At 40.7% G+C, this 27,875-nt stretch overlaps 1 protein-coding gene across 1 annotated transcript in view; it reads right to left on the minus strand.

Annotated features, from left to right (window-relative positions):
- Nucleotides 1-207: 207 nt before the first annotated feature.
- The window catches only part of TMEM64 (transmembrane protein 64), a 68,690-nt gene continuing 41,022 nt past the window's right edge, over nt 208-27,875 (minus strand). The window contains 3 exon segments of the mRNA XM_030216397.1: nt 208-2,958; nt 2,961-2,982; nt 14,314-14,469. Of these exon segments, the coding sequence (XP_030072257.1) occupies nt 2,792-2,958; nt 2,961-2,982; nt 14,314-14,469 (345 nt within the window). The 3' untranslated portion in view covers nt 208-2,791.

Genomic DNA, 27,875 nt, shown 5'->3' on the forward strand with positions numbered 1-27,875 from the left:
ACTTTTCCTGCTTATTTATTTCCTAAATTTTAAACTTATTTTGGGACTATCAGATTGCCGATATGAATAGCATGACTTCCTGCAAACTCCACTCCATTACACCTGGATACTAACTAGTTCTTTCTGGTGTGCATTACTACAGACAAATGTAAACATATCCCATCACAAAATGTGAGCTTTTACACTTTTTATAAAGAGAATCTGAACTTTATTGTATAAAAGTGGCAGAATACATTTTCTCTCAAGCAAAACCCTCTTTAGTTGTACACAAGTTTCAAGTAAATGAACATTACCCAATTCATATTACAAAAATACAGTTAAATTACATTACAAAATATGTCAATAAATGTACTTTAACAAAAAAATGTCTGGTACATGTTATAAGTAGTTTATCCACAGTTCCAGCTTTTTAGTTTTTTCTTCCCCAATTAAAGGCAAAACAAGCATTATAATAGGTTGGACAATTAACTGAGAAAAATTCTAGAACAAGGGTTTTCCTTTTAAGCACATACATTATTAGTCAGATGTAGAGAATAAATTAGAAAGAAAAAAAACAAAGTCAGATTATATCGAATTTTACTATACAATATTAGTAGCCAACCCAAACAAAATAAAACTGGTTCTCAACACAAATCTTTTAGACAAGTTTTAATTTCACATTCTGAAGTCCAGTTCAGCAAGTACCACTGGTGAAGGCAAAATATCCTTGGCCCTCAAGAATGACAAAATATTAAGGGTGCAAATTTATGCAAAACTATCTCAGATACCGGATCAGAGTTTGTGATCCTGTGCACGTTTGGTAGCCTATTTCAAAAGAATATATGATTTATAAAAGAAAAAATGCATTATTTGAAAGTGTTGTATATATGTCAGGCTCTACATATTCTGCATATATACACATTAGTGTATCTATATAGGGAAATGTTACCACAATGGCAAATGCATCCCACACATTGAGAAGCATAATCTTATACTAATTTATTATCACACCTCAGACACCATTCAAATGTCACATTTTGTGTATCCTGAGTTTCACAAAATATTGATGTCCTTTTATTCCTGACTTTAACATAGAAAATATATGTATACTTTCATTAATTTTTCTTGGCTTTAAAATTAATGGATTAAACAGGATTTACTACGCTTTAAGAATACTCATAAAAATAGAAATGTTTAATTTTAAAGCTTACTTTGCACAGCATAAAAGTCTAAGGCCACCTTGATGTCTGACTCACAATGCTAATACTTCAGCATGGAGAAGAGACCATGATCTGGATCCTCTGAAGACTTCATTTATGGTGCAAAATATATGTATATCCTTGCAATCTGCAATACTTTTAAATAGGAAGAGAAAACACAAAAAGCAAGATTGCAAGGGAAGACCACTGAAGAATGAACTCTCTCGATTACCTTATCTCAACAGTTAACCGTGTTATTTACGTCAACACATTGTGTGTATGTTTTATAGTCTACATGTTGCTCTCTACATTACACAGTGTAAACTAAAGTAAGTTGCAGTAAGAGCACTTTGGTCACACAATGTAGGAAATCTAAGTTAGTGTGCGATTGTGTAAGAATGGCTCTGCAACACTTCATTCAGTTACAAAAATACAGTTAGTTCAATTTGCAATGCTCTCCTCTCCCCTCTCCCCCCACCCCCCCCCAAAAAGTAAGATAATTGTTAAAATAACATACTAAGGCTCAGATGTACTTAAAGATTTTTTCCCCATGTTGCGTCCATGGAAAAAAATCTTTGTTGAATAAGGCCTTTTCTTGGGAAAATAATTAAAGCAAAATCCACAATACATAATTAATCTACTTGCTACTTGTTCAACAGTATATAATTAAACATAGCTTTACAGAAAGCTGATGAATTGAAAAAAAGCTATTTCCCCAAAATACTAATATGTAATGAAACAAAAATATGTACCCATTATAAAATTAGACAAATATGATAAAGAAAAGTCTAGCCAATATCTGAGATTTATATTATAAAGAATTATGAGATACCTCTACTGGGACAATATTTGATACAACTTTTGTTCTAGGACTTTCACTACAAAAGTGGTTTCTTTGTCTTCTGTTCAATTCATAGTTGAAAAGTTTGGACTTGTTTCTTCTCAAGATGCACCCCATCAGAGTTTTTCAAAGGACAGAACAGAATGACAGAGTCAATGGAGAGAATTATATCAGATCTTGCAGGCAAGGGTCCCTCATCCCTTCTGTATTTGTTAAATCCCAAGATTTTCCTGATACATCTAAATTTAAGCAGCAGCAGCAGTATGCTCAGGGGATTCATCTTTCTTTTCTCTTTATCTGCTAAAGCAGAGCTTCCCAAACTGTGGGTCAGGATCCCAAATAGGTCATGACGTAGTAGTGCTCTCCATAGGTACATCATTCCATACCTCCAGAGGGTCACACAATTTTATTTGGCTGAAATCATGGGGGTCACAGGCACAAAAAGATTGGGAAGCACTGAGCTAAAGAGAGGCACGTCCAGCAGTACTAGGACTAAAACACTGATGGTAACGTTGACACAAGGTGTGCATTTGCCCATGACAGGTCTTGGGCTAATATGCTGCTTACCGTGATTTTTCTGCTTTCCTGAGAATTGAAGCTGCTCTAATATGGATCAAATGCTTTTAGTTACATTCATCTTGGCTTTTTCTACAACCTATAGATTCTTGGCCTTCTTTCCACCATAGTTTTCTATTGGTTTTAAACTTGTCAACAATAAAACTAAATAGTTAAATAACAGGTTTATAACAACCTTACAGTCTGTAAATTAGAGTCATACAATATTGATTCCACTCCCAGAAAATGCTAATGTCCGTTTGCTGCAGAAAGCAGAGCCATTGATGACTGGTTGGCTGTCTTTAACAAGGGACGTCTTCAATTCCATTTCACAAGCAATAATGGCTGCATTAAGTTCAACTTGAGCTCGATGTACAACATAAACATGAGGCCTATACTTATCATAATCTGCAGAAAAAAAAGCATAATAGTTAACATTTTTCAAGTCAAAGCAAAAGAGAAAAGGTTATATGAGGTTTACAGTTTGCAATATAATTCTGAAAGAAAACCTTTGCAGAACAGTTGCATATTCTGCTTCCAAGCAGGAAGCTCAGATTCACAAGAGACTTTAGAATTACAAGTCCCAAGCACAGCTGTACTGAACAGCATATTTTATTATTCAGCCGGATACAAAGAATGAAAATTATTCAGCCGAATACGAATATCAAATAATGACTATTGAGCTTCACTGTAACAAATAATAAAGGAAGCAACGTGAAATCGGAGATCAAGTTTTTATTTCAGTAGGATATAGAACAATATTCATATTTGAATGAATACGAATGATGTATTCGGGGCCAAATCAAATCGAATATGACTATTCGGGGCCAAATCAAATCGAATATGACTATTCGGTACAGCCCTAGTTCCAAGGAGAACAGCTGCCAGGTAAACACTAATACTGCGTATAACATAGAACAAATTGCTTTATCACAAGGAACAACAAATGATAGCTGCAAATATAAAAGAGGAAAAAATGAAATCATTCCCTTAATGAAACTTGGAATTAGCAAAATTATCTTGTAGATCATCATCAAAACAGCAGAAAAACAATCTGGGCTCATGTCAAATCTTTGCCACACAGAAGGGAAGAATGTTGTAGAAATGTGGGACTTTCATATGAGCATCTCTGTGATCTTGCAATGCACTATGAGGCAAGCACAGTATACCCCCCCACCCCCACCATCCCCACACAATCTTCCAATATGTTCTACATCCCACCATTATATACCAGGGCTTTTGGAGGTTATCAGTGACTGGTACTTAACCAGGACTAGGAAGCGAAGGGCCATTAACAAGGCAGTGCAGTACCGTTATTATGCATTCTCTGAAACAGCTGACAAACACTGCTGTACATATAAAATTCAGCAACGAGATTTAAAGAAAGCACAACATCAAAGTCACTTATCTTCTCTACTAATGCATCTTTACGATATATTGGTGACCTCAGCGGTGCTCATTGCTATAACTTCGACATAGCAATGTACTCAGCACCCACCTCTTCATCGGTTCACCCGATCAATTCAATTCAGCTATTTAATAATTACTACTGATTTTTCCAACGTTAACTTATCTTTTAGTTGTCAAACATGCATGTTTCGCTCAAAAAATGCAATATCTCAAGGACATTCCCCCCAAGCTTCCATTAGCGCCAGCTCTGCTTCTACTCATCGGGACCAACCCCCTTGCAATTTGATGAATAAGAGGAGTGGAAAACTCCCAAATTTCTTGGTCTGGCGCATACCACTGGCCTGACCCAATGAAAGGAGCTGCCAGCTTGGTGTGCCCAAGCCTGATGGAAGAAGCCATCATTGCTGCGGCTTCAGTTGTAGCGAGTACAGGCTAACAAAGAGCTCCTTTTCCTATGAAAAAGAGGGAGCAAAGAGGCAAAATAAATAAATTATATATTCAAAGTGAAACAAAGTTGCTTAACAGCGGCTCCTCCATAGACAGCAGGACTGATCAGCCACACAAGTGCATGACATCTGACAGCACCAATATGAAAGCTCTCTCTGAGTTCAGAAATGAGTGTTCTCAGCATGCAGCCATCTCCATATGAGCTACCTCCATTCTTTAGCTCAGCTTTGCATTGTGTGGCTGATTTACTCTGTTGTCTACAGGGAAACCCTATTATACAGGTAAGCAGCTTTGCTTTCTTCACTGACAAGCAGAATGAAATCAGTCACACAAATGTGGGCTCCCAAGCTGAGGGAGGTGAAGAATACATGAGAAGACAGACGGCATAGGACTGTACTCGCAGAAATTAGACACAGTGCTCAAGTGATTACACAACTCTAGTTTTCAGGGAGAGACGGGGGATAAATATGAACAGCATGGCAGGAAATTTGAAGTCATCATACAAAGACTGCATGGTTAAAACCAGAGTTTTACTTTATTTATTTGGACGCACTATCCAACGGTAATTGGAAGTTTATGGTTATTGTAATTTGACACAGTACCTTTCTTGGGGACAAAACAAGGTGGTTTACAACTAAATTCTGAAAAAAAAAAATAGAAAGGAACACTAGTTCATCAGCCAGGAAAGTACGTATGTACAGAAGACCAAGTTGCCGGTTTGCAGATCTTCTCTCCAATGAGGCTAAGCATAGATGAATAACTGCCCAGCCATGGCTTTGGCTTGCTAAGCCTTGATTATCTTGGAATTTGACCACTTTGAACATAAATTTGGATTCAATCTGCTATTCAGTTAGAGAGTGCTGGAGTGTATCCTATATATGATGATCAAATATAGCAAGCAGAACAGTATGTCTCCATCCCAATGCTCTCCATGGATAGCTAGAAGAGTGGAGCAAATACAAATCTATGAAAAATCATACATGTACACTTATCTTGCAACAGGCACCATGTCTGATATGTCATAAGGAAGAATGACCAACATGTGAGATTAACGGAAAATCTGAGCACTTTGCCCAGAATATGGGAGGGAAAGGAAATCAAGCAAACAAAGGGATATATGGAACAGAAAATGAGGAACTATACTTCTGTTCTTGAACTGCAAGAAACTGCTGAATTAGGTTAATTAATGTATAGCATCTTCTCTCATTACAACCTTGACCCAGGAAATCCATAGTTTGAGGAAAACGGTTATCCAAAACTGCAGTGTGAAGAATTTGAGAGAATGTGTTTTATCCTTATTGAACAGAAAGTTAAAGATCTTAAAAATTTGTCTCTCTTTTAACAGGCTTCATAAATATACTGATTGTTTTGCGGTGTTTTCTGCAGTGTGCCTGCTCTCTTTGAAAGCTGAGTAAGAATGTGCTTTCTAGCCCTTCTGCTGTTCAGAAAGATATCTTGCTGCAGACTGTCCCTTACTGCTTCTCTATTTGAGCAACTGTCTTTCTCTCCTTGTGGGGGTGATTCTGGACAGAATGAAGGTGGGGGGGGGGGGGCTGGGGGGCTTGTTATAGGGACCCTAGAGAACTAGAGAGTTGGGATCTAGCAGGGGACAAGGGAGAAATGGTTAGTCTACATCAGCCAAATTGTTTATTAAGATCAGGAACTCAACAGCTGCTCGATGTTCCATCATATCATGTAATAAAGTCTAATGAATATAGAAATAAAATATTTTATATTGCAGGACTAGCATATTGGAATAAGCTGCCTCTAAGAATTAGATCCATCAAAGGCTTTAAACATAGTAACATAGTAGATGACGGCAGAAAAAGTCCTGCACGGTCCATCTAGTCTGCCCAACAATTTAAAACTCATATGTGCTACTTTATGTGTATACCTGACCTTGATTTGTTTCTGCCATTTTCAGGGCACAGACCGTAGAAGTCTGCCCAGAACAAGGCACACCCCCCAACCACCAGCCCCGCCTCCCTCCACTGGCTCTGCCACCCAATCTCGGCTAAGCTTCTGAGGATCCCTTCCTTTCGAACAGGACTCCTTTATGTTTATCCCACGCATTTTTGAATTCCGTTACCATTTTCATCTCCACCACCTCCCGCAGGAGGGCATTCCAAGCATCCACCACTCTCTCCGTGAAAAAATACTTCCTGACATTTTTCTTGAGTCTGCCCCCCCCCCCCCTTCAATCTTATTTCATGTCCTCTCGTTTTACCGCCTCCCCATCTCCGGAAAAGGTTCGTTTGCGGATTTATACCTTTCAAATATTTGAACGTCTGTATCATATCACCTCTGTTCCTCCTCTCCTCCAGGGTATACATGTTCAGGTGCGCAAGTCTCTCCTCATACGTCTTGTAACGCAAATCCCATACCATTTTCGTAGCTTTTCTTTGCACCGCTTCGATTCTTTTTACATCCTTAGCAAGATATGGCCTCCAAAACTCCAGGTGTGGTCTCACCAACGACTTGTACAGGGGCATCAACACCTCTTTTCTTCTGCTGGTCACACCTCTCTCTATACATCCTAGCAACCTTCTACCTATGGTCACCGCCTTGTCACACTGTTTCGTCACCTTCAGATCCTCAGCTACTATCACCCCAAGATCCCTCTCCCTGTCCGTACCTATCAGACTCTCCCCGCTTAACACACGTCTTCCGTGGATTTCTACACCCTAAGTGCATCACTTTGCATTTCTTCGCATTGAACTTTAATTGCCAAACCTTAGACCACTCTTCTAGCTTCTGTAGGTCCCTTTTCATGTCTTCCACTCCCTCCCGGGTGTCTACCCTGTAACAAATCTTAGTATCATATCCGCAAAAAGGCAAACTTTACCTTCTAACCCTTCAGCAATGTCACTCACAAACATATTGAACAGAATCGGCCCCAGCACCAATCCCTGAGGCACTCCACTACTCACCTTTCACTCCTCCGAGCGAATTCCATTTACCACCACCCTCTGGCGTCTGTTCGTCAACCAGTTCCTAATCCAGTTTACCACATCGGGTCCTATTTTCAGTCCATCAAGTTTATTTAAGAGCCTCCTGTGGGGAACCGTGTCAAAAGCCTTGCTGAAATCTAAGTAGATTACATCCATAGCACGTCCACGATTCAATTCTCCAGTCACCCAGTCAAAGAATTCAATGAGATTCGTTTGGCACGATTTCCATTTGCTAAAACCATGTTGTCTGGGATCTTGCAACTTATTGTCTTCCAGGAAATTCACTATCCTTTCCTTCAGCATTGCTTCCATTACTTTTCCAATAACCAAAGTGAGGCTTACCGGCCTGTAGTTTCCAGCTTCTTCCCTATCACCACTTTTGTGAAGAGGAACCACATCCGCCGTTTTCCACTCTCACAGAACCTCTCCCATCTCTAAGGATTTATTAAACAAATCTTTAGGAGGACCCGCCAGCACCTCTCTGAGCTCCCTCAATATCCTGGGGTGGATCCCGTCCGGTCCCACGGCTTTGTCCACCTTTAGATTTTTAAGTTGTTCATACACACTCTCTTCCGTGAACGGTGCTCTATCCACTCCATTCTCATATGTACTTTTGTCAGTCAAGAATTTAAAATGGAGCACTGTTTATGAAAGCATTTAGCTGGGCTAAAGAATGATTTCCTCAGCCTTTTTTCTTTCAATGGACTGATTTGTCTTAGCCGCTTAACTATTTGTAGAGATATAATACGAGTTTGGTGTGTGTTTTTAAAAATATTATGTATGTATGTATTTATGTGATCCGCTAAAAACTTTGGATTAAGTGGAACAGAAGTCTTTAAAATAAATAAATAAAATTAATGAAGGCAGTTTAAGTATTTCTGAGACTGAAAACAGTGGCCTTGAAGATTATGAACTGTGAATGCTTGGCTTAGGCAATCTGTTGAACCAGATGTACTAGCAAAAGGCCTTGGCTTAGTACATCTGTTGAACCAGATGTACTAGCAAAAGGCCTTGAAACCTAGACCTGAAAGAAACAGACAAAAACTGGAGCATAGCCAAAGGAGGATGTGTGTGGGCCAACATGATATGGTAAGGGGAAAGGGGAACACAAGTGTGTTACTTGACAATTATGCTATCATGCCAAAGAACGAATCTATATTCTAAAATTTGTTAATAAAAGCAGCTCAGCTACAGGAGATATCAAAGAATTATCTTGCAAGGCTGCTAGATTTTTGTAGCTGTGTGATCTCTCCTAAGGACGGCTTTAGTTGTAACTGTAACATGTATTGTATGCTTATTTCCTTGAACACACCTTGGGTTCTGAAACCTAAAAGCCAAGGCAAGGGAAATGAGTCCCTCAGGCTCTAACAGCCATTACTACCATTTACTGGAAGTAGCAAAATGCTAGAGCTAGAGATTTCCATCGAACCTCAGCAGGTTATTCCAGTGATGTTACTGCAAAAGATCAGTTTTTCTACCTCCATCTGCTAGAAGGAAAGGATAGCACCTGCTTGCTCGTGATACGACATAAACCCAGGTGCTAAGGAATGCTTCCTTGGAGTCACGAGTGATCCTGGAGGGCTGGAGATGACAGATGTGGTCCCTTCACAAAAGTGGAAGTAATGACTAAGTTAGGAAACACAGGCTGGTTAGTCTGACTTCTGCTTTATTAGAGGTAGGTTATGTCAGACAAATCTGATTAATTTTGCAGCAGAGTGATCAAAAATTTGGACTGAGAGAAAATGCTAGATGTGTAACGTGGAGGGGCATAATTGAATGGTGCCGGCCATCTATTTGGCCAGCGCTGCAAAGAGCAGTCCCAAACTGCATTATCAAAAAAGATGGCCGGCCATCTTTCGTTTCGATAATATGGTTGAGGCTGGCCAAATGTCAGGGATGGCCGGGTTTGAGATAGCCGGCATCAGTTTTCGCCAATAATGGAAACCGATGCCGGCCATCTCAAACCCGGCCAAATCCAAGGCATTTGGTCGTGGGAGGGGCCAGCATTTGTAGTGTACTGGTCCCCCTCACATGCCAGGACACCAACCAGGCACACTAGGGGGCACTGCATTGGACTTCAAAAACTGCTCCCAGGTGCATACCTCCCTTACCTTGTGTGCTGAGCCCCCCAAATCCTCCACAAACCCACTCCCCACAACTCTACACCATTACCATAGCCCTTATGGGTGAAGGGGGGCACCTAGATGTGGGTACAGTGGGTTTTGGGGGCAGTTTGTAGGGCTCCCATTTACCACCACAAGTGTAACAGGTGGGGGGGGGGATGGGCCTGGGTCCTCCTGCCTGACGTCCACTGCACCCACTAACAACTGCTCCAGGGACCTGCATACTGCTGTGATGGAGCTGGGTATGACATTTGAGGCTGGCATACAGGCTGGAAAAAAAAAGTTTTTAAAGTTGTTTTTTTTGGGTGGGAGGGGGTTAGTGACCACTGAGGGAGTAAGGGGAAGTGATCCCTGATTCCCTCCGGTGGTCATTTGGGGCACCTTTTTGAAGCTTGGTCCTGAAAAAAATAGGGACCAAGTGAAGCCGGCGAAATGCTCGTCAGGGCCGGCTTCCTTTTTTCCATTATTGGGCGAAGCCGGCCATCTCCTGACCACGCCCCCATCCCACCCCGCCTTCGCTACCCTACCGATACGCCCCCTTGAAGTTTGGCCGGCTCCGCGATGGAAAGCAGTTGGCGCCGGCCAAAATCGGCTTTTGATTATACCGATTTGGCCGGGTTCAGGAGACCGCCGGTCATCTCCCGATTTGTGTCAGAAGATGGCCGGCAATCTCCTTCGAAAATAAGGTGGATAGTAAATGATGGCAGACAAAAACCTGTCTGCCCAACACTTAGATTTCAGCAAAGCTTTTGAAATGATTCTGCATAGACAACATAGAAGCATTCCAAGGTGATCCGGGAAATTAGTTTCAGTGCTGGGCAAAATAATGGAAACTACTATAACAAATAAAATCAGGAAACACAAAGAAACATAGCTGGCAACTCCAATGTTTAACCTATCTCGCTTGTTGGCTCTTCACCCCTTTCTGGAACCATTTTTTTTCTCTCTCTCTCTCTCTCTCGAAAGGTATGATAGAGACATTTAAATATCTTTCAAACATAAATGCAAAAAGGTGGGCTTTTTTTCAATTGAAAGAAATGTATGGAATGAGGAGGCATAAGATGAAGGTGATAGAGAACAGTAATCTTTAGGGAAAGGGTGGTGGATGCATAGATCCCAGTGGTGGAGGTAGAAACAAGGAATGTATCTGAATTCAAGAAAGCATGAGATAATCACAGAGGATCTCTAAGGGAAGGGAAAAAATAAGACAGATTAATAGTTGATATAGAGGGATAGATCGGATAAGCCATATTCTCTTTCCCTGCTACCATTTTCTATATTTAAAACACTGTTGTAGCTTGGACCAAGATAGCTCTATGGGAGTTCCTGCAGATGCTCAGAAAACTATTCTAGTGGCAAGAGCTTTCCATCTCAACATCATTGAAATAAGATCAGCCATACAAATGGATGATGTCATCATGCTTGTTGATGAAAGAAAAAAACCAAAAGAGAAAGAAAATCTAAGAAAAATAGCGAGCAAAAAAAAAAAAAATTAAAAAAACAACAAAAACGAAAACCAAGAGGAAAATGAAAAAATATGCTTACCCTGGAAAGAGAGAGTGAGAAGCTTTAGGGCTTGGAAGGTGTTTGGAGGAGAGACTTTTGCCCGTGACATCACTGACCCTGCCTCTCTCTCCCGATACATCTGCTGGACGCACCAAGGCATGTGACCATTGGGGCATAACTGAAGGGGCAAGCCCCTATGAAGCCCCTTCAAAGCACCTCGAAGCAGATTGAAGCCAGTTGGGTTTTTAATTGGAGATCTTACATTATGAAGAGGAAGATTAAACCAAAGGTAAAAGCTGAGAAAGCTACTACATCTACTCCTAAGGATAAGGGCCCACTGGATAAACATCTTAAACTGGTCCCACAAACTGTGAGTACATCTGTGTTGTCATCAGAGGAAGCCTCTTTAAGCTCTAACAATAGAACCCCTTCCCTTACCGCCCACAAGCAGGCTTCAGGCTGAAACCCTGACCAAAGAGTTGCAGGGGACATCTGAACAAAATCCTTTCCAGGAGACACTAAATCAACATCCGCCGAAGCTGCAACCGGTTGTTTTTGATCAGTCAGCTGAGATTCGCCAGATGCACTAAACTTAACGAGCCATTAACGAGCAAGTAGTAAACCCTGGCATGCACTAAAGAATTTTTTCCGACAACGGTAGCAGCTAACAAAAACGGAATGCAGATGAGCAAATTGTGTAGAACCCCTATTGTAATGAGATGCACTAACCTTTTCCGATTGCCTTAACGCTGGAAAATCCAACGAGAGGTCTGTACCTCTCGTTGGGGCTGCGCAGGATTGAAAAACTGCTGCAAAAGTACCAAAAACAAAAAAATCGGGGGGGGGGGGGGGGGGGGGGGAAGTCTTGCTCATCAGGAATGCCCCGCTTCAAAAAGATGTCTATTTTTGCTGTCATCCCCCCCCCCTGAAGACGCCGCGCTGCTCACCCCCTCCGATGCGGCTCGATCCAGAGGACAGTGCAGTGGAGGACGCCCATCCAAAAAAACACCCATTTTGGCTGCCTCCCTCCCCCCCCCCCCCCCCCGCAATAATAAAAACATCTTTTTTGGCCGTGCTTCACTCTGCTAAGCTAAACGCGTTGTGATTGGCTCAGGGACTTCCAGATCTCTCAGCTGAGTGAAGCACGGCCAAATAGATGTTTTTATTATTGCAGGGGGGGGGGGGGGGGGGAAGGCAGGCAAAATGGGCGGGTTTTTTTTGGATGGGCGTCCTCAACTGCACTAGCCGCATCGGAGGGGGTGAGCGGCGCGGCATCTTTGGGCGGCACAGGGAGGCATATTTGGCATGCGCAGAGCAGCCAGCATAACGCTTGGCTGCCCTGCGCATGCTCGACCGGCCAACTGGCCGAGTGTTTAACGATGGAATAGAGAATGCAAGTGAGCTACAACGAGCAGCTCATTTGCATTCCTATTCCTTGATGCAAGCCCGTTCCTTACCGATTCGCTACGGGAATCGGTAAGGGAAGGGCTCTAACGATTGTTTAAGTGCATCTGGACCTAAGAGTTTAGTTAATTTAGTGAAGCTCTAATGATGGAAATTTATCTTTCTAATTTTCTGTTTAAAAATGTCCTTTTTGAGTGTTCTTTCTTTCTCTCTCTCCAAGATGTGGACTTGAGACTTAATAAGTGTATCTAGATGTAATACTTCTTATTTCTGACTGATAAAGATATTGGTGTATTTAGCCTATTTTGAATTTCTTATATAATTTGTAAATGTTCAATTTTGAAAACAAAAAAAAAAAAGAAAAAAATTGTTTTTATCCTGGTTTCTGAAAAAAAAAAAATAATTAAAAAATGGCTGGCACCCAAGTCTTCTAAATAGTTTTCATCCTTGAATGAAAAACAATGAAACAGCAACACACATTTTATCAGCTTAGCTGTTTGAACTTTGGATTGAAGCTTTAACCATGAACCAAAACAATTATTTTCATTTCATTTTCAAATACTAGCAGCCAGTACCTACCCTGCACAAAACACACCCTATTCCACACTTCCCCTCCCCCTAAGCACCCATTCCAACCATCCACCCTTGAGGTCTTCAAGGAAAGGAGTGATCCCTAGTCACTGTTGTCCCACGTCTGGTATCTGAAAATGATGCTGGTCAGGACCATTTTACATTGTTGCCATTTAACATAAGAACACAGGCTGCATCATTCTGTTGTATGACATTATCATTTTCAATTACCAAATCACTGAGGCAGAAGTAACTGAGAAGGAAGGTAATAGCAAAAAAAAGTGGAGGAGTGGCCTAGTGGTTAGAGCACTGGTCTTGCAATCCAGAGGTGGCCGGTTCAAATCCCACTGCTGCTCCTTGTGATCTTGGGCAAGTCATTGCCTCCATTGCCTCAGGTACAAACTTAGATTGTGAGCCCCCCTGGGACAGAGAAATACCCAGAGTACCTGAATGTAACTCACCTTGAGCTACTACTGAAAAAGGTGTGAGCAAAATCTAAATAAATAAAACAAACAAATAAATACAAGCAGAGCAGTGAGCAAGCATGCAAAATGGTAAAAAGTAGAATCTGCAATTGAGAGAGTAAAGAGAAAAATAAGAGTATTTGGTATTTCAAACTCCTTTAAATTTTACAAACTAAATTAGTTCCTATGTTAAGTGACCCGCTAAGAGAAAAGGTACCAAAAGAGGGGTATGTGACTTATTGATACCACAAGATAGAGGGATATCAATTGCATAATTATAGCAAAAATTCAGTCTCGGGTATGGACTAATTACATCTATAAAAAATGAGAAATGCTTATCAATTAAAAACAAAACAAAAAGACCAACAATTAACCCCAGAAATCTCATACCCCACTTCAGATACCTGTAGTTTTTAGGCTGTAGAATACGAAAAATATCAAAGTTGTGAAAAAATTGCATAATCCCATCGTACATAAAACTTTCAAAAATTAAAGTTGCCCCTCCAAATTTTATAGCCTTTATCTGTTATTTGTAACCTCACTTTTGGTACCTTTTCGCTCAGCGGGTCACACAGAGAACAAGTTATTAATTCATGTCATCCGCCTGTTCCTAAAAACTTTTATTCACCTTTTTCAATTGATTGCTTCAGGAATTTTGCATGAACTAGATGTTAAGATGCTAGATAAAATAAGCAATTTTACTAAGTTCAAAATACATATTTCTCATAAAAAGTGAGGATTACTGTTTTCAGAGACATTTAAGATGCTAAAATTTTCAAAATTAATGTGAAGGCATTCACACTCTAATGCAAAATTATGTTTTCACAAGGAAACACAAGAGTGCTAAACTCTGCCCAAACTCACCTGTAAGATAAAAATAAAATAACCACTAAAACTTTGTTCTTCAATGACATCTTCCATAGTCCGTAAAGTCGTACCCAGATAGGAATTTAGGAGCTGTGTAGGAAGCAGTCCAATAGAAGAAGCCACAAGATAGTTGGGTAATGAAAGATCTGTAATCTAAAAACAGGTACACAGGTTAAGTTTTGATTCAATACAATGTATCTATATCATTTGACTTTCAGTAAATTAAGAACCTGAGACATTCTGGAAAGAGATTACTCAAGTCTTGGCAGCAATCCAAACTGCAAAGGTTGCTTAGATTTACTATCCAACACAACAGTATTGTCTAAAGTTCAATCAGGCAACAAGGTTATATTTCAAGTCTAAAGTAGCCTTGGCTGCTATAAAACAAAGGTGCTTATCTATAAACAGGTGTTCTCTATACAGAGCATAATAAATTAAGCACACCAGAGGAGACATCTGTCTGTACCAGAGCTCAAAATTATTAAAAAGCTCTGAACAGGGTCTTGGCTATTATGAGTACATAAGTACTTCCATACTGGGACAGACCGAAGGTCCATCAAGCCCAGCATCCTGTTTCTAACAGTGGCCAATCCAGGTCACAAGTACCTGGAAAGATCCCAAAAAAGTGCTATACATTTTATGCTGCTTATCCTAGAAATAAGCAGTGAATGTTCCCAAAGCCATCCAAACCTTTTTTTAAACCCCGCTAAGCTAACTGATTTTACTACATTCTCTGGCAAAGAATTCCAGAGTTTAATTACACGTTGAATGAAGAAACATTTTCTCCGATTCATTTTAAATTTACTACTTTGTAGCTTCATCGCATGCCCCCTAGTCCTAGTATTTTTGTAAAGAGTAAACAAGCGATTCACGTCTACCCGTTCCACTCCACTCATTATTTTATAGACCTCTATCATATCTCCTCTCAGCCATCTTTTTTCCAAGCTGAAGAGCCCTAGCCGCTTCAGCCTTTCCTCATAGGGAAATCTTCTCATCCCCTTTATCATTTTCGTTGCCCTTCTCTGTACCTTTTCTAATTCTACTATATCTTTTTTGAGATGCGGCAGTTGTGGATCTTGGAAGTAGTAGCAAATATTCAAACAAGAACTCTGAAGGGGAGAAGGTACCAATCTCACACCGGGCCATACTCATATTCGCAGCAGGTCTCCAAGGTGAACAGCCTCTGGCATGTCAGAACAATGTAGGTAAGGGAAGTTGGCAAGTTAGATCCATAACTTCAGGATAAGGACTGGCTCTAAGGGCTGGGCTGTGGCTGGATGAGATGCTGCCCTGCGTACCCCGCGGGCCAGCAATGACTCTGGACGTGAGTGGGTCATTCCCGTGGATCGCTCCAGCTGTGGCAGGTGCCTCTCCCCACCCCTCCCATTTCATCAAGCTTTTGACAAAGTCCTTCATGAGAGACACTCCTGAGAAAATTAAAAACCCATGGGATAGGAGGCAATGATTTGTTGTGGATTAGGAACTGGTTAATGGATAGAAAACAGAGGGTAGGGTTAAATGGCCAATTCTCTCAGTGGAGGAGTGTGAAGAGTGCAGTGCCCTAGGGATCTGTACTGGGACTGATGCTATTTAACAATTTATTAATTATCTGGAAATGGGAATAAGTGAGGCAATTCATTTTGCAGATGAGACAAAGCTATTCAAAGTTGTTAAAGCTCATAAGGACTGTGAAAAATTGCAGGAAGACCGGGCATTCAAATGGCAGAGGAGATTTAATGTTGACAAGTGCAAACTGATGCACACTAAGGAGATGCCTGGAGCAACTATTTTCTACATACATGCTGATATTACTATACTTTTACCAGCCTCTAAAACATATACAGATATCTTGAGTGAAATTCAAAAATGTGTCAATATAATTGAAAATCAGGCAAAGGAATTCCGATTAAAGCTTAACTAGGAGAAGACAAAATTCTTTTGGTTGGGCTCACTAAAAGAGATTGAGGTTAAAGAAAACTTTTCCAAAAATAAGATGCAATTTAAATTTGAATTTTCTTCCCGGATCTTAGGAATTGAAGTGGATAGTAAATTGACGATGGCTAAACAAATTAATAACCTCATAAAACATTCTCTCTTATTATTAAGAAAACCAAAAACAATTTGTAAAAACTTTGAGCAACAACTTTTTAGACAATCCCTATTACTATCAAAATTGGGTTATTGCAATGTGGTATATGTGGGCTCCACCAATGCTCTATTGAAGAGGTTGCAAACAATGTAGAATTTAGCAATGAGTGATTTGATTTGTCTAATACTCCTTATTATCATGAGTTACATTGGCTCCCGGTTATAGCAAGAAGCTATTTTAAGTTGTGTACACTGGTTCATCAGACTGCAAGAAAACATTTCTGATTATTGGGTGGGATTCTTCTCTGTACTGAAAAGACAGCTTTTGAGGGGGCTTTTTCCCATAGTCAAGTTGGTTAAATATCTTAAACTACTTTTGCATTCAATTCCATATCAAGCCGTGACAATATGGAATTCACTTCCTTCCTCTGTCCACTCTTTATCTCATTTGTAGTCCTTCTGTAAACAATTGAAGATAGTATTAATCAAAAAATATGTGAAATGATTACTTTTGGGGTACTGCTTTAGTTTTTGTAAATTCCCAGATGGTTATTCTGGTACTCAATTATGTAATCCGCACGAAACCGAATATGCTATTGAGAATAAAAGTTCTCAATGTAATGTAATATAAAAGTTATTTGATGCTAGGTTTTTTTTTTTTTTTACATTTGTACCCCGCGCTTTCCCACTCATGGCAGGCTCAATGCGGCTTACATGGGGCAATGGAGGGTTAAGTGACTTGCCCAGAGTCACAAGAAGCTGCCTGTGCCTGAAGTGGGAATTGAACTCAGTTCCCCCGGACCAAAGTCCACCACCCTAACCACTAGGCCACTCCACTAGGTTCCACTTTAGGAGTCAGCACCCAAGAAAAAGATCTAGGTGTTATTGTGGACAGTGTGTGGTGGCGGCCAAAGAAGCAAACAATGTTAGGACCCACCAGGAAAGGGATAGAAAATAATAGAAAGAATATTATAATGCCTCTGTATTGATCCATGGTGGAACTATACTTTGAATATTGTGTGCAATTCTGGTTGCCATATCTTAAAAAGATATAGGAGAATTAGAAAAGGTTCAAAGAAGGGCAATCAAAATAATTAAGAGGATGGAACTCCTTTCATATGAAGAAAGGCTTAAGAGTTTAGGACTCTTCAGTTTGAAAAAGAGATGGCTGAAGGGGGATATGATAGAGGTCTACAAAACACTTAGTGGTATAGAACGAGTAAACAAATATATTTTTTTTACTCTTTAAAAAAAAAAAAAATACAAATATTAGGGGACACTCAAAAAAAGTTACATGGTACTACTTTTAAAATAAACACAAGGAAATATTTTTTTCACTCAATGAATAGTTGCCTGAGCATGTGGTATCAGCAGTTAGTGTATTTGGGTTAAAAAAAAAGGTTTGGACAAGTTCCTGGAGGAAAAGTCCATAGTCTGCTATTGAGATAGACATGGGGTAAGCCACTACTTGTCCCTGGGATCAGTAGCATGAATCTTGCTACTAATTATGATTTTGTCAGGTACTTGTGACCTGAATTGGCCACTGTTAGAAGCAGGACACTGGGCTAGATAGACCATTGGTTTGACCCAGTATGGCTATTCTTATGTCGGTGAACTGTCTTGCTGAAAATACATAAACGTTGCCAGTGATACACCAAAGAGCCAGTAGCAGTTGCTATGATAGTAAAACTTCACGACAGTACAGTGCACTCCATTTAACTACACGTCAGATAAGCGCTTGCTCTGTTTAACTGCATGCCATACTTTGGTCCCGTTTTTGGCTCCATCAATTTCTATGGGGCCAAACTTCGGTTTAGCGCACCACTGATAAGTGCAAGATTCGCTTGTATGCATGGTTTAAGACCGCTCCTCTGCAGGAAAGACTCTGCATAAGTGCACGCATGGAATATGGAAGCCGATTGGCAAGTGACAAAGGGGCAATAAAGTTGAAATCTCATTGGTTAACTGCCACAGGCAGAATAAGCAAAAGAAAGTTGTTAGAGTGTACACTGGAGTCGTCGTCGTCATCGCGCAACTGTAAGACTAACACTAGCTGAATGAATAGATGTTCTTTAAAAAATTAGAAAAACAAAGTCAAGCATCTATTGCTAAAAATATGGTGTCAATCCCAGACAAATTTCACGTATCTTAAAGCAGAAAGATCAGCTTCTGGAAGACTGGCAAAACAATACAAATTCACACAGGAAACGTAAACAGGTGGGAAAATCTGAGGATGTAGAAGATGCTCTTCTTCGGTGGTTTTCTCAAGTCAGGAGCAGAGTGTTTCCTGTCAGCGGTCCACTGCTTATGGAGAAAGCTAATCAGCTAGCTGAAAGTCTTGGACTAACTGAATTCAAAGCCACTGTTGGATGGTTGGAAGGATGGAAGGAGAGGAACAACATAAAATTCAAGAAACAACATGGTGAAAAACAAGACACTGATGACTTTGGTGCTTAAAATTGGGGTTTAACTATTTGGTGTTTGGAGAACAACTCTCCAATTTGTTTCCCTTCAAGCATGTGTGAAATACCTGCAAGCGAGCCTTCTCTGGAGTAGCCCCCACACTCTGGAATCTACTCCTTGAAAGGCTTTGCTTAACACAAGACAATCTCTAATTCAGGAAGCAGGTGAAAGCTTGGCTCTTCAACCTGGGCTTTAATTGAAGTAGTAACCAACTTTCTACTCACACACACAGAAGGAATGATAATGACTCAACAACTAAGATAACGTTGAAGCACCTTTCTGACCTCATCTGCAACTTTCTTTAGTACCTTATTTTCTTACTCCTGTTACTCTTATCTATATATTCCATCTTTACTTAACCCTATGCTGTCTATTAAAATGTTTTATTGCATATTGTGTTCACTTTGTAATATAGCATACTATGCCATACTTTGAATTGTTTGAATATTTTTACTGCTGTACTTGTCTATTGCTTAGGTTTGACTTATTTTTGAATTCCTTCAAAAAGGCGGTAAATAAATCCTATTAAATAAACAAATAAAAGTGACTATCACCCACAGTATGTGACTAAACTTCAAACTGAAAGAGAATATCAATTGTAATTTTGATTAGTAAGCAATATATTGATCAAATATGTTTGACACTTTTCCCACTAAAAGTTACAAAGCAGCATTTACAAATTAATTCAAAGCCATATCAAGCAGCTTAAAAAGAGATTAAAAAAAACATAAATTGCATTCTATTTCATACAAATGCTTTAAAGAGTTAATGCAAGTGACAGAAGATTTCATACCAAGAAAAGATCCGTTGACGAACAGAGACTAACCTAATTCCATCTTGGATTTATAACAATTACAGCTGGAAAGACTGAAGATTGACCCGGCAAATGATGAATGCAGGAAAATATATCGAAATTATGCAGTGGCTTTCCTAGGGGGGGGGGGGGGGGGGGGGCGGTCCGCCCCGGGTGCACGCCGCTGGGGGGGTGCCGCGCGCCTGTTCATCGTTCGTTCCATGCTCCCACTGCCCCGGAACAGGTTACTTCCTGTTCCGGGCCAGAGGGAGCATGGAACAAACGACGGACAGGCGCGCGCGCGGCATTTCTCCCCCCCCCCCCCCCCCAGCGGCGGTGTGCACCTGGGGGGGGGGGGGCGCATCGTCGATCTGCCCCGGGTGTCAGCCCCCCTAGGAACGCCACTGAAATTATGATAATTTTATGAATCATGAGAAGTAACCAATTCACTATAAAACAGGGATCCAATGCAAGGATTTGATGACTGGTTTGACATGCTCGAACAATTTTGAACAAAATGATGAGCCATGCTGCTGCAGACTTTTTTTTAACTAGATCTTCTGTCTCAATACCCCATACCACAAAAGGAGCGTGTAGAAGAGCTCATGTTTGAATACCCTTGGATGTATGCCATTCTGTCCAGGTGATTTACTAATTTAATTTGTTGATTTGGCTCAGTACATCTTCCAGGTTCACTGAGATTTCTTTCAGTTCCTCCGTATCATCACGCTTGAAAACCATTTACAGTATTTATTAGAATTTAATAAACCGCTCAAACTAACTAGCAGCAGAGCTGAGCAGTGTACATAAAATGATATAAAATCAAACTTAAAAGTGGGAAAAGGAACTCCATTTTTAGATAGGAAAGATGTAGCTCATTCATACAACAAGTAGATAACAGGTAGATCTCTTACATCTTCTTCTGTAAAGACTAAAGAAAAGAATTCAGTTTATCCGCTATGGCCTTGTCCTCCCTGAGTGTCCCTTTTGCTCCTTTGTGATCTAATAAAATAAAAGATGAATACACACTTGCATGGAACCAAATGCAAAGAAAATACAAATATGCAATAAGACAAACCAAAAGGTCATACTACAAAACCAAAATAGGGCCAGACTAGAAAGACATGCATAAACGTTTTCCAACTTGTGAACAAATTATTAGATACCACACCGGTTACCACAACCAACAAAGACACCCCATCAGCAGACAAGCTTGCTAAATACTTCAACGAGAAAATTATAAAGCTATGAATCACGTTACCACTTAATACTTCCGACCACAAAAAATTCATTGACTGTCTGGACCCAACCCCCGATGAATATCCAGCAGACCAAATCTGGAAAAACTTCGCCCTACTCAACGATGAAACCGTCACCCAAGCGATCAACAGGTTCACCAAATCCCACTGCAAACTGGACATATGTCCCAACAACCTAATAAAATCCGCCCCTCAATGCTTCATAGCAGACCTCATGTCACACCTAAACTACATGTTACAACATTGACTCTTCCCTAAGGATAAAGGAAACATACTACTCACCCCAATACCTAAAGATTCAAAGAAAAAAAGCAAATGACATAACTACCACCGCCCGGTAGTATCCATCCCTCTGGCAGTCAAACTAATGGAAAGTATGGTAACCAAACAGCTTACCGACTACTTAAACAAATTCTCAATACTACATGAATCATAATTAGGATTTCAATTCAACCACAGCACCGAAACAGTACTAATCACTCTCCTAACCAAATTCAAACAAGCAATTGCAACTGGCAATAGTGTACTTCTCCTACAATTCGACATGTCCAGCGCGTTCAACATCCTAGAATACTTCAGGATTGGAGGAAGCGTACTTAATTGGATCAAAGGCTTCCTAACTGCAAGAACATACCAAGTGATATCAAATTCAAATGCATCATCACCATGGAAACCAGAATGTGGAGTACCCCAAGGATCACCGCTTTCACTGACCATTTTTAACCTAATGATGACACCTCTAGCCAAATCGCTATCCAACCAAGGCCTTAATCCTTACATCTATGCAGACGATGTAATGATCTACATCCCATTCAAACATGACCTAACAGAAATCAAACAGCCTCCAAATCATGAATTCACGTGCGGATGCATTTCAACTAAAACTCAACGCAGAAAAAACACAAAGAGGCATATTTTCAAAGCACTTAGCCTTCCAAAGTTCCATAGGTTTCTATAGAACTTGGAAGGCTAAGAGGCTTATTTTCAAAGCACTTAGCCTCCCAAAGTTCCATAGAAACCTATGGAACTTAGCCTCCCAAAGTGCTTTGAAAATATGCCTCTAAGTGCTTTGAAAATATGCCTCAATGTCTCATCCTCTCATCACAATATAACACGAACAAACCCACCACTATAAACGCCCCAGACTACACCCTTCCTGTTTCAGATTGTCTGAAAATTCTCGGAGTTACAATTGACCGAAATCTCACACTAGAAAGCCATGTGAAAAATACAAAGAAAATGTTCCATTCAATGTGGAAACTCAAAAGAGTAAAACCTTTCTCCCCAAGGGAAATATTCCGCAGCCTGGTACAATCAATGGTGCTAAGCCACCTGGATTACTGCAATGCCATCCATGCCGGATGCAAAGAACAAATTATTAAGAAACTCCAAACTGCCCAAAACACAGCAGCCAGACTCATATTTGGAAAAACGAAATACGAAAGCGTAAAACCCGTAAGAGAAAAACTACAGTGGCTCCCACTTAAAGAACGTATTGCGTTCAAAGTTTGCACCCTGGTTCATAAAATCATTCACGGCGAGGCCCCGGTCTACATGTCATACCTCATAGACTTACCAACCAGGAACACAAAAAGGTCAGCACGCACATTCCTTAATCTCCACTACCCCAGCTGCAAAGGACTAAAATATAAATCAACATATGCATCCAGCTTCTCCTATATAAGCAAGCAACTATGGAATGCACTACCAAACGTCATAAAAGCAATGCACGAACAAACTTCCGAAAATCACTAAAAACCAACCTATTCAAAAAGGCATACCAAAATGATCCATCCTAAATACCAGACAACGAAACTTATACCAGAACTGGACAAAACCGAACTCTCTATACTTGACTACTTCATTTAGTTTGTCAATAATGAACTTTAGCGCAATACCACTTTATTTCTCATTCCAGAAATGAACTCTCTATACTTGACTACTTCATTTAGTTTGTCACTTATGAACTTTAATGCAATACCACTTTGTATTTCTCATTCCGGAAATGGCGATCGCCATTACGGCATAATGTAAGCCACATTGAGCCTGCAAATAGGTGAGAAAATGTGAGATACAAATGCAACAAATCCTATATAATAATTCTCACCACATGCTAATGTGTCTGCCTGTGTCCTTTGCTCCTTTGGAGTTGCTGAGCTAAGCTCCGTAGCCAGGCTGACGTCACTCACAGCTGATTCCCACGCAGGGGGAGGAGTAGGGAAACACGTGGAGCAAGTGGCAGGGAGCAGCGCATCAAATAACGACCCTCATCTCCCCTGCCCCCCCTCCAGCCACCCATGTCCTGCGACCCTCCGCTCCCCCTACAGCCACCTATGTCCAGTGACCCTGCTCTCACCTGCCCCTCCTTCATCCACCCAGGTTGTGTAACCAATTCTTCGGGACAGGCAGGAAAGATCCCTGGTCCTGCCTGCCCGCTGCCGGATCGCTGTTCAAAATGGCCACCGATACTTACAAAGGCGGCCTCCAAGACTTCAGCAGAAGTCTCGCGAGTCTGCCATTGGAAGTCTCAGCGGCCATTTTGAACAGAGATCCAGCAGCGGGGGAGTGTCAGTGCCGGCGCTAGCGCCAGCAGCGGGCAGGCAGAACCAGGGATCTTTCCTGCCTGCCCCGAAGAACTGGTTACACAACCTGGGTGGATGAAGGAGGGGCAGGTGAGAGAGCAGGGTCGTTGGACATGGGTGGCTGGAGGGGGGCACCCATTCCCAAGCTCTTCTGCGTCAAACTGTGCACCTGCCTTGCTGGAGAGCCCGGCATATTCGGATGCTATATCAAATTTAAAGATATGCTTCTGCCAACAGTTTTCAGTTCTCTACCTCAACCTGCTGGTTGATGGACACAACTATCCCACAGGCTCTGGAATAGTGAAAAGCTAGGGAATGGAACCTCATTTACCCATCTCATCTTGATGGTTGCATTATTAGAACAGCAATGCTTCTAGCCTTGTATCTAACTCTCAGAGACTGATGCAGATAGGTCACAAGACAAAGATGCATGCTGAGCACACGGTTTCTACTGCAAGATTAATGAGAAAGTATTCAGAGATGGTGCAGTAAAAACATGAGATGTAAATTTTGAGCATGCAGAACTTGCATGCTAATCAAGGAAAGCCTGCAAAACACATATACACAAAGGTTATGCAGTAAGTGGGCCTTCACTGTTCGCATATGCACATAAAACAAAAGTGCCAGTACACATCTGTGCATGTTATTCTATGCATAAATACAGGCCTTGCAAAAAGGTCTTCCAAGGATATTTATGTACAGAACATTCCAGTTCATGTGCAGATGTGGCTGGGGGGTCTTTGGTTTTCTTCAGACACAGGTACAAAGCTGTTGTTACCTCCCGTTCTGTCTTTTAAAGTTACAGGTATTTGCTTTGGCCACAGAAAAAACAAACAAACCTAACAGTAAATTCCAAAAACTGGCACTGCATCCTCTCAATTAACCCTTCTAAGCTGTATTGGACCTGGCAGTGAATTTCTCACATCATGCACACAGTAAACTCCTCCCCTCCCCCCCCCCCCCTCCCAATTACTTCTGTGCTTTGCAGAGGAATACCTAATAGTCTCATTACCACTCATTTTAACATACTGTGCGACCATGTACATACCATGCGAGTTACTTCTGACCTGAACCCCTTTGTGCACTGTGCACCCAGTAACGTGCATGTACACCTCACAGTAACCACAAACTTCTGCCCGCAGCAGCTTTCTGCGTTGGCCTCTCTAAGTATGAGCCAATGCATTAATCTTATAAGCCCTGAGGCCTGTGTGGGAGTTTGGATATTGTGCCATGTCAGAAAAGCACTGTTGTTTCAGTGGTGGTGTAAGTCAGAGGGAAGCAAGAAAATCCTAGGTGCTGCTGCTGAAAATTTTCTGGCCATGATAGATCTGCTATGTTCTGCCTTAACATAACATGGTTCTTCTTTTCTGGACATTTCACTCAACACTTTGTAAACAGCACTCAAAGTGCGTCTTGGTGGGTGTGTCTCATCCACTTCCTGACTAGAATTTCTAGTTTATTTAGATCAACCTCAATCCTCTCCACTATCGTTACTGACGGAAATTTCAGGAGCTCATCTCCACAGAGCTCCCAATTCATACCAGTCTAAAGAACAAATGAAGGCTCCCGATACTTAAATCTGGGTTTACTGGTTATTTTTATTTTTTTGTTTTTCCAAACAAAAACCCTGCAGATGCTCCTCCAGAATGCCTCTCTGCGTTTTTTCAAAGAATCCCAAATAAAAGCATTTTTATCTGAAATTTGCTGTAACAAAAACTGCAGTTCTACATGGGACCCTGAAAAAGCTCCTTTTACATCAGCAAGCTAGAGGAAACAATGTGCTGGCTTTTCTTCTACATTCATTTTAAATTTACTACAGCTGTGAGTCACTGCAGATAGTCTGCTTTATTAAGATTCTTCAAATACTTTGCCCAAAGTGTACGTGGCAACTGCTTATCCTATCAAAAAATAAACTGAAGACAGTCTGCTCTTTTCAGAAGTTACAAAAGCATTTTCAGGCAAACATTTCCATTCATTTTAGGTTTGCCAATACAAAGTCTTACATTGTAATTATAAGTACATAAGTATTGCCATACTGGGAAAGACCAAAGGTCCATCAAGCCCAGCATCCTGTTTCCAACAGTGGCCAATCCAGGTCACAAATACCCGGCAAGATCCCAATAATGTACAAAACATTTTATACTGCTTATCCCAGAAATAGTGGATTCTCCCCAAGTCCATTTAATAACGGTCTATGAACTTTTAAACCTTTTTAAAACTCCGCTAAGCTAACCGCCTTTACCACATTCTCTGGCAACGAATTCCAGAATTTAATTACATGTTGAGTGAAGAAACATTTTCTCCAATTCATTTTAAATGTACTACATTGTAGCTTCATCGCATGCCCCCTAGTTCTAGTATTTTTTGAAAGCTTGAACAGAAGCGTCACATCTACCCCCGTTCAACTCCACTCATTAATTTTATAGACCTCTATCATATCTCCCCTCAGCCGCCTTTTCTCCAACCTGAAGAGCCCTAGCCGCTTTAGCCTTTCCTCATAGGGAAGTCATCCCATCCCCTTTATCATTTTCGTCGCCCTTCTCTGCACCTTTTCTAATTCCACTATATCTTTTTTGAGATTCAGCGACCAGAATTGAACACAATATTCAAGGTGTGGTCGCACCATGGAACGATACAAAGACATTATAACATCCTCATTTTTGTTTTCCATTCCTTTCCTAATAATACCTAACATTCTATTTGCTTTCTTAGCCACAGCAGCACACTGAGCAGAAGGTTTCAACGTATCATCAATGACGACACCTAGATCCCTTTCTTGGTCAGTGACTCCTAACGTGGAACCTTGCATGACATAGCTATAATTCGGGTTCCTCTTTCCTATATGCATCACTTTGCACTTGCTCACATTAAACATCATCTGCCATTTAGACGCCCAGTCTTCCAGTCTCATAAGGTCCTCTTGTAATTTTTCACAATCCTCCCGCGATTTAACGACTTTGAATAACTTTGTGTCATCAGCAAATTTAATTACCTCACTAGTAATTCCCATCTGTAGGTCATTTATAAATATGTTAAAAAGCAGCGGTCCCAGCACAGAGCCCTGGGGAACCCCACTAACTACCCTTCTCCATTGAGAATACTAACCATTTAACCCTACTCTCTGTTTTCTATCTTTTAACCAGTTTTTAATCCACAATAGAACACTACCTCCTATCCCATGACTCTCCAATTTCCTCTGGAGTCTTTCATGAGGTACTTTGTCAAACGCCTTTTGAAAATCCAGATACACAATATCCACGTTTGTTCACCCCTTCAAAGAAATTAGTATATTGGTGAGGCAAGATTTCCCTCACTAAATCCATGTTGACTTTGTCTCATTAATCCATGCTTTTGAATATGCTCTGTAATTTTGTTCTTAATAATAGTCTCTACCATTTTGCCCAGCACCGACGTCAGACTCACCAGTCTATAATTTCCCAGATCTCCTCTGGAACCTTTTTTAAAATTCGGCGTTACATTGGCCACCCTCCAATCTTCCGGTACCACGCTCAATTTTAAGGATAAATTACATATTTCTAACAATAGCTCCAGAAGCTCATTTTTCAGTTCTATCAGTACTCTGGGATGAATACCATCTGGTCCAGGAGATTTGCTACTTTTCAGTTTGTAGAACTGTCCCATTACAAGAGTTTACATTTTAAATAAATAAAATCTGTTACCTGCCAGAATCAAGTTGTGACAAGGCTACCACATGAATCTGGTTTTCCTGGTAAACAAATTTCATAAATAAGGTGCATTAAGAACTAAGGAAAAATTATGCTTTACTGATAATTTTCTTTCCTTTAGTTGCAGCCGATGAATCCAGAAACTGGTTGGTTGCATTTGCCTATCAGCAGGTGGAGATAAAGAACACTGAAGTGAAGACAATGAACCTGGATGTCCAATTTCTCATTCCTTCAGTATAGCTCGCATCCCAAAGCAGGAGGACAACGTAAAAATAGAAAAATATGAAAAAACCTTCACAACACCACAGCAACAGCCAACCAAATGAACATGGTCTTGTATAAATCTCAATTGTAGTTACCCTTCTTGTCTTATCAGTTTGGGTTCGGACTTTTTACTCTATGTATGTCTTATCTCTCTTTTTTGTTTAATATATATACTGCATCAGAAAATCCGTATCTGAAACCCAAGGATCTGGTGCGCTGCAGAAGCAAAAAGGGGAAGAGATACTGGATTCATCTGATGCGACTAAAGGAAAGAAAAATTATCAGGTAAGACAATTTTTCCTTCCTTTGCCTCAGAAGTAGATGAATCCAGAAACTGGTAGGATGTACCAAAGCACTCTCTTAATCTCCTCTGCTCTGTCTTTTACTTTACCTCGCTTTGCCTTTTCCCCATTATACTTCTAGG

The sequence above is a fragment of the Microcaecilia unicolor genome, chromosome 1 (genome assembly GCF_901765095.1).
Source record: "Microcaecilia unicolor chromosome 1, aMicUni1.1, whole genome shotgun sequence".
In the NCBI taxonomy this organism is placed as follows: domain Eukaryota; kingdom Metazoa; phylum Chordata; class Amphibia; order Gymnophiona; family Siphonopidae; genus Microcaecilia; species Microcaecilia unicolor.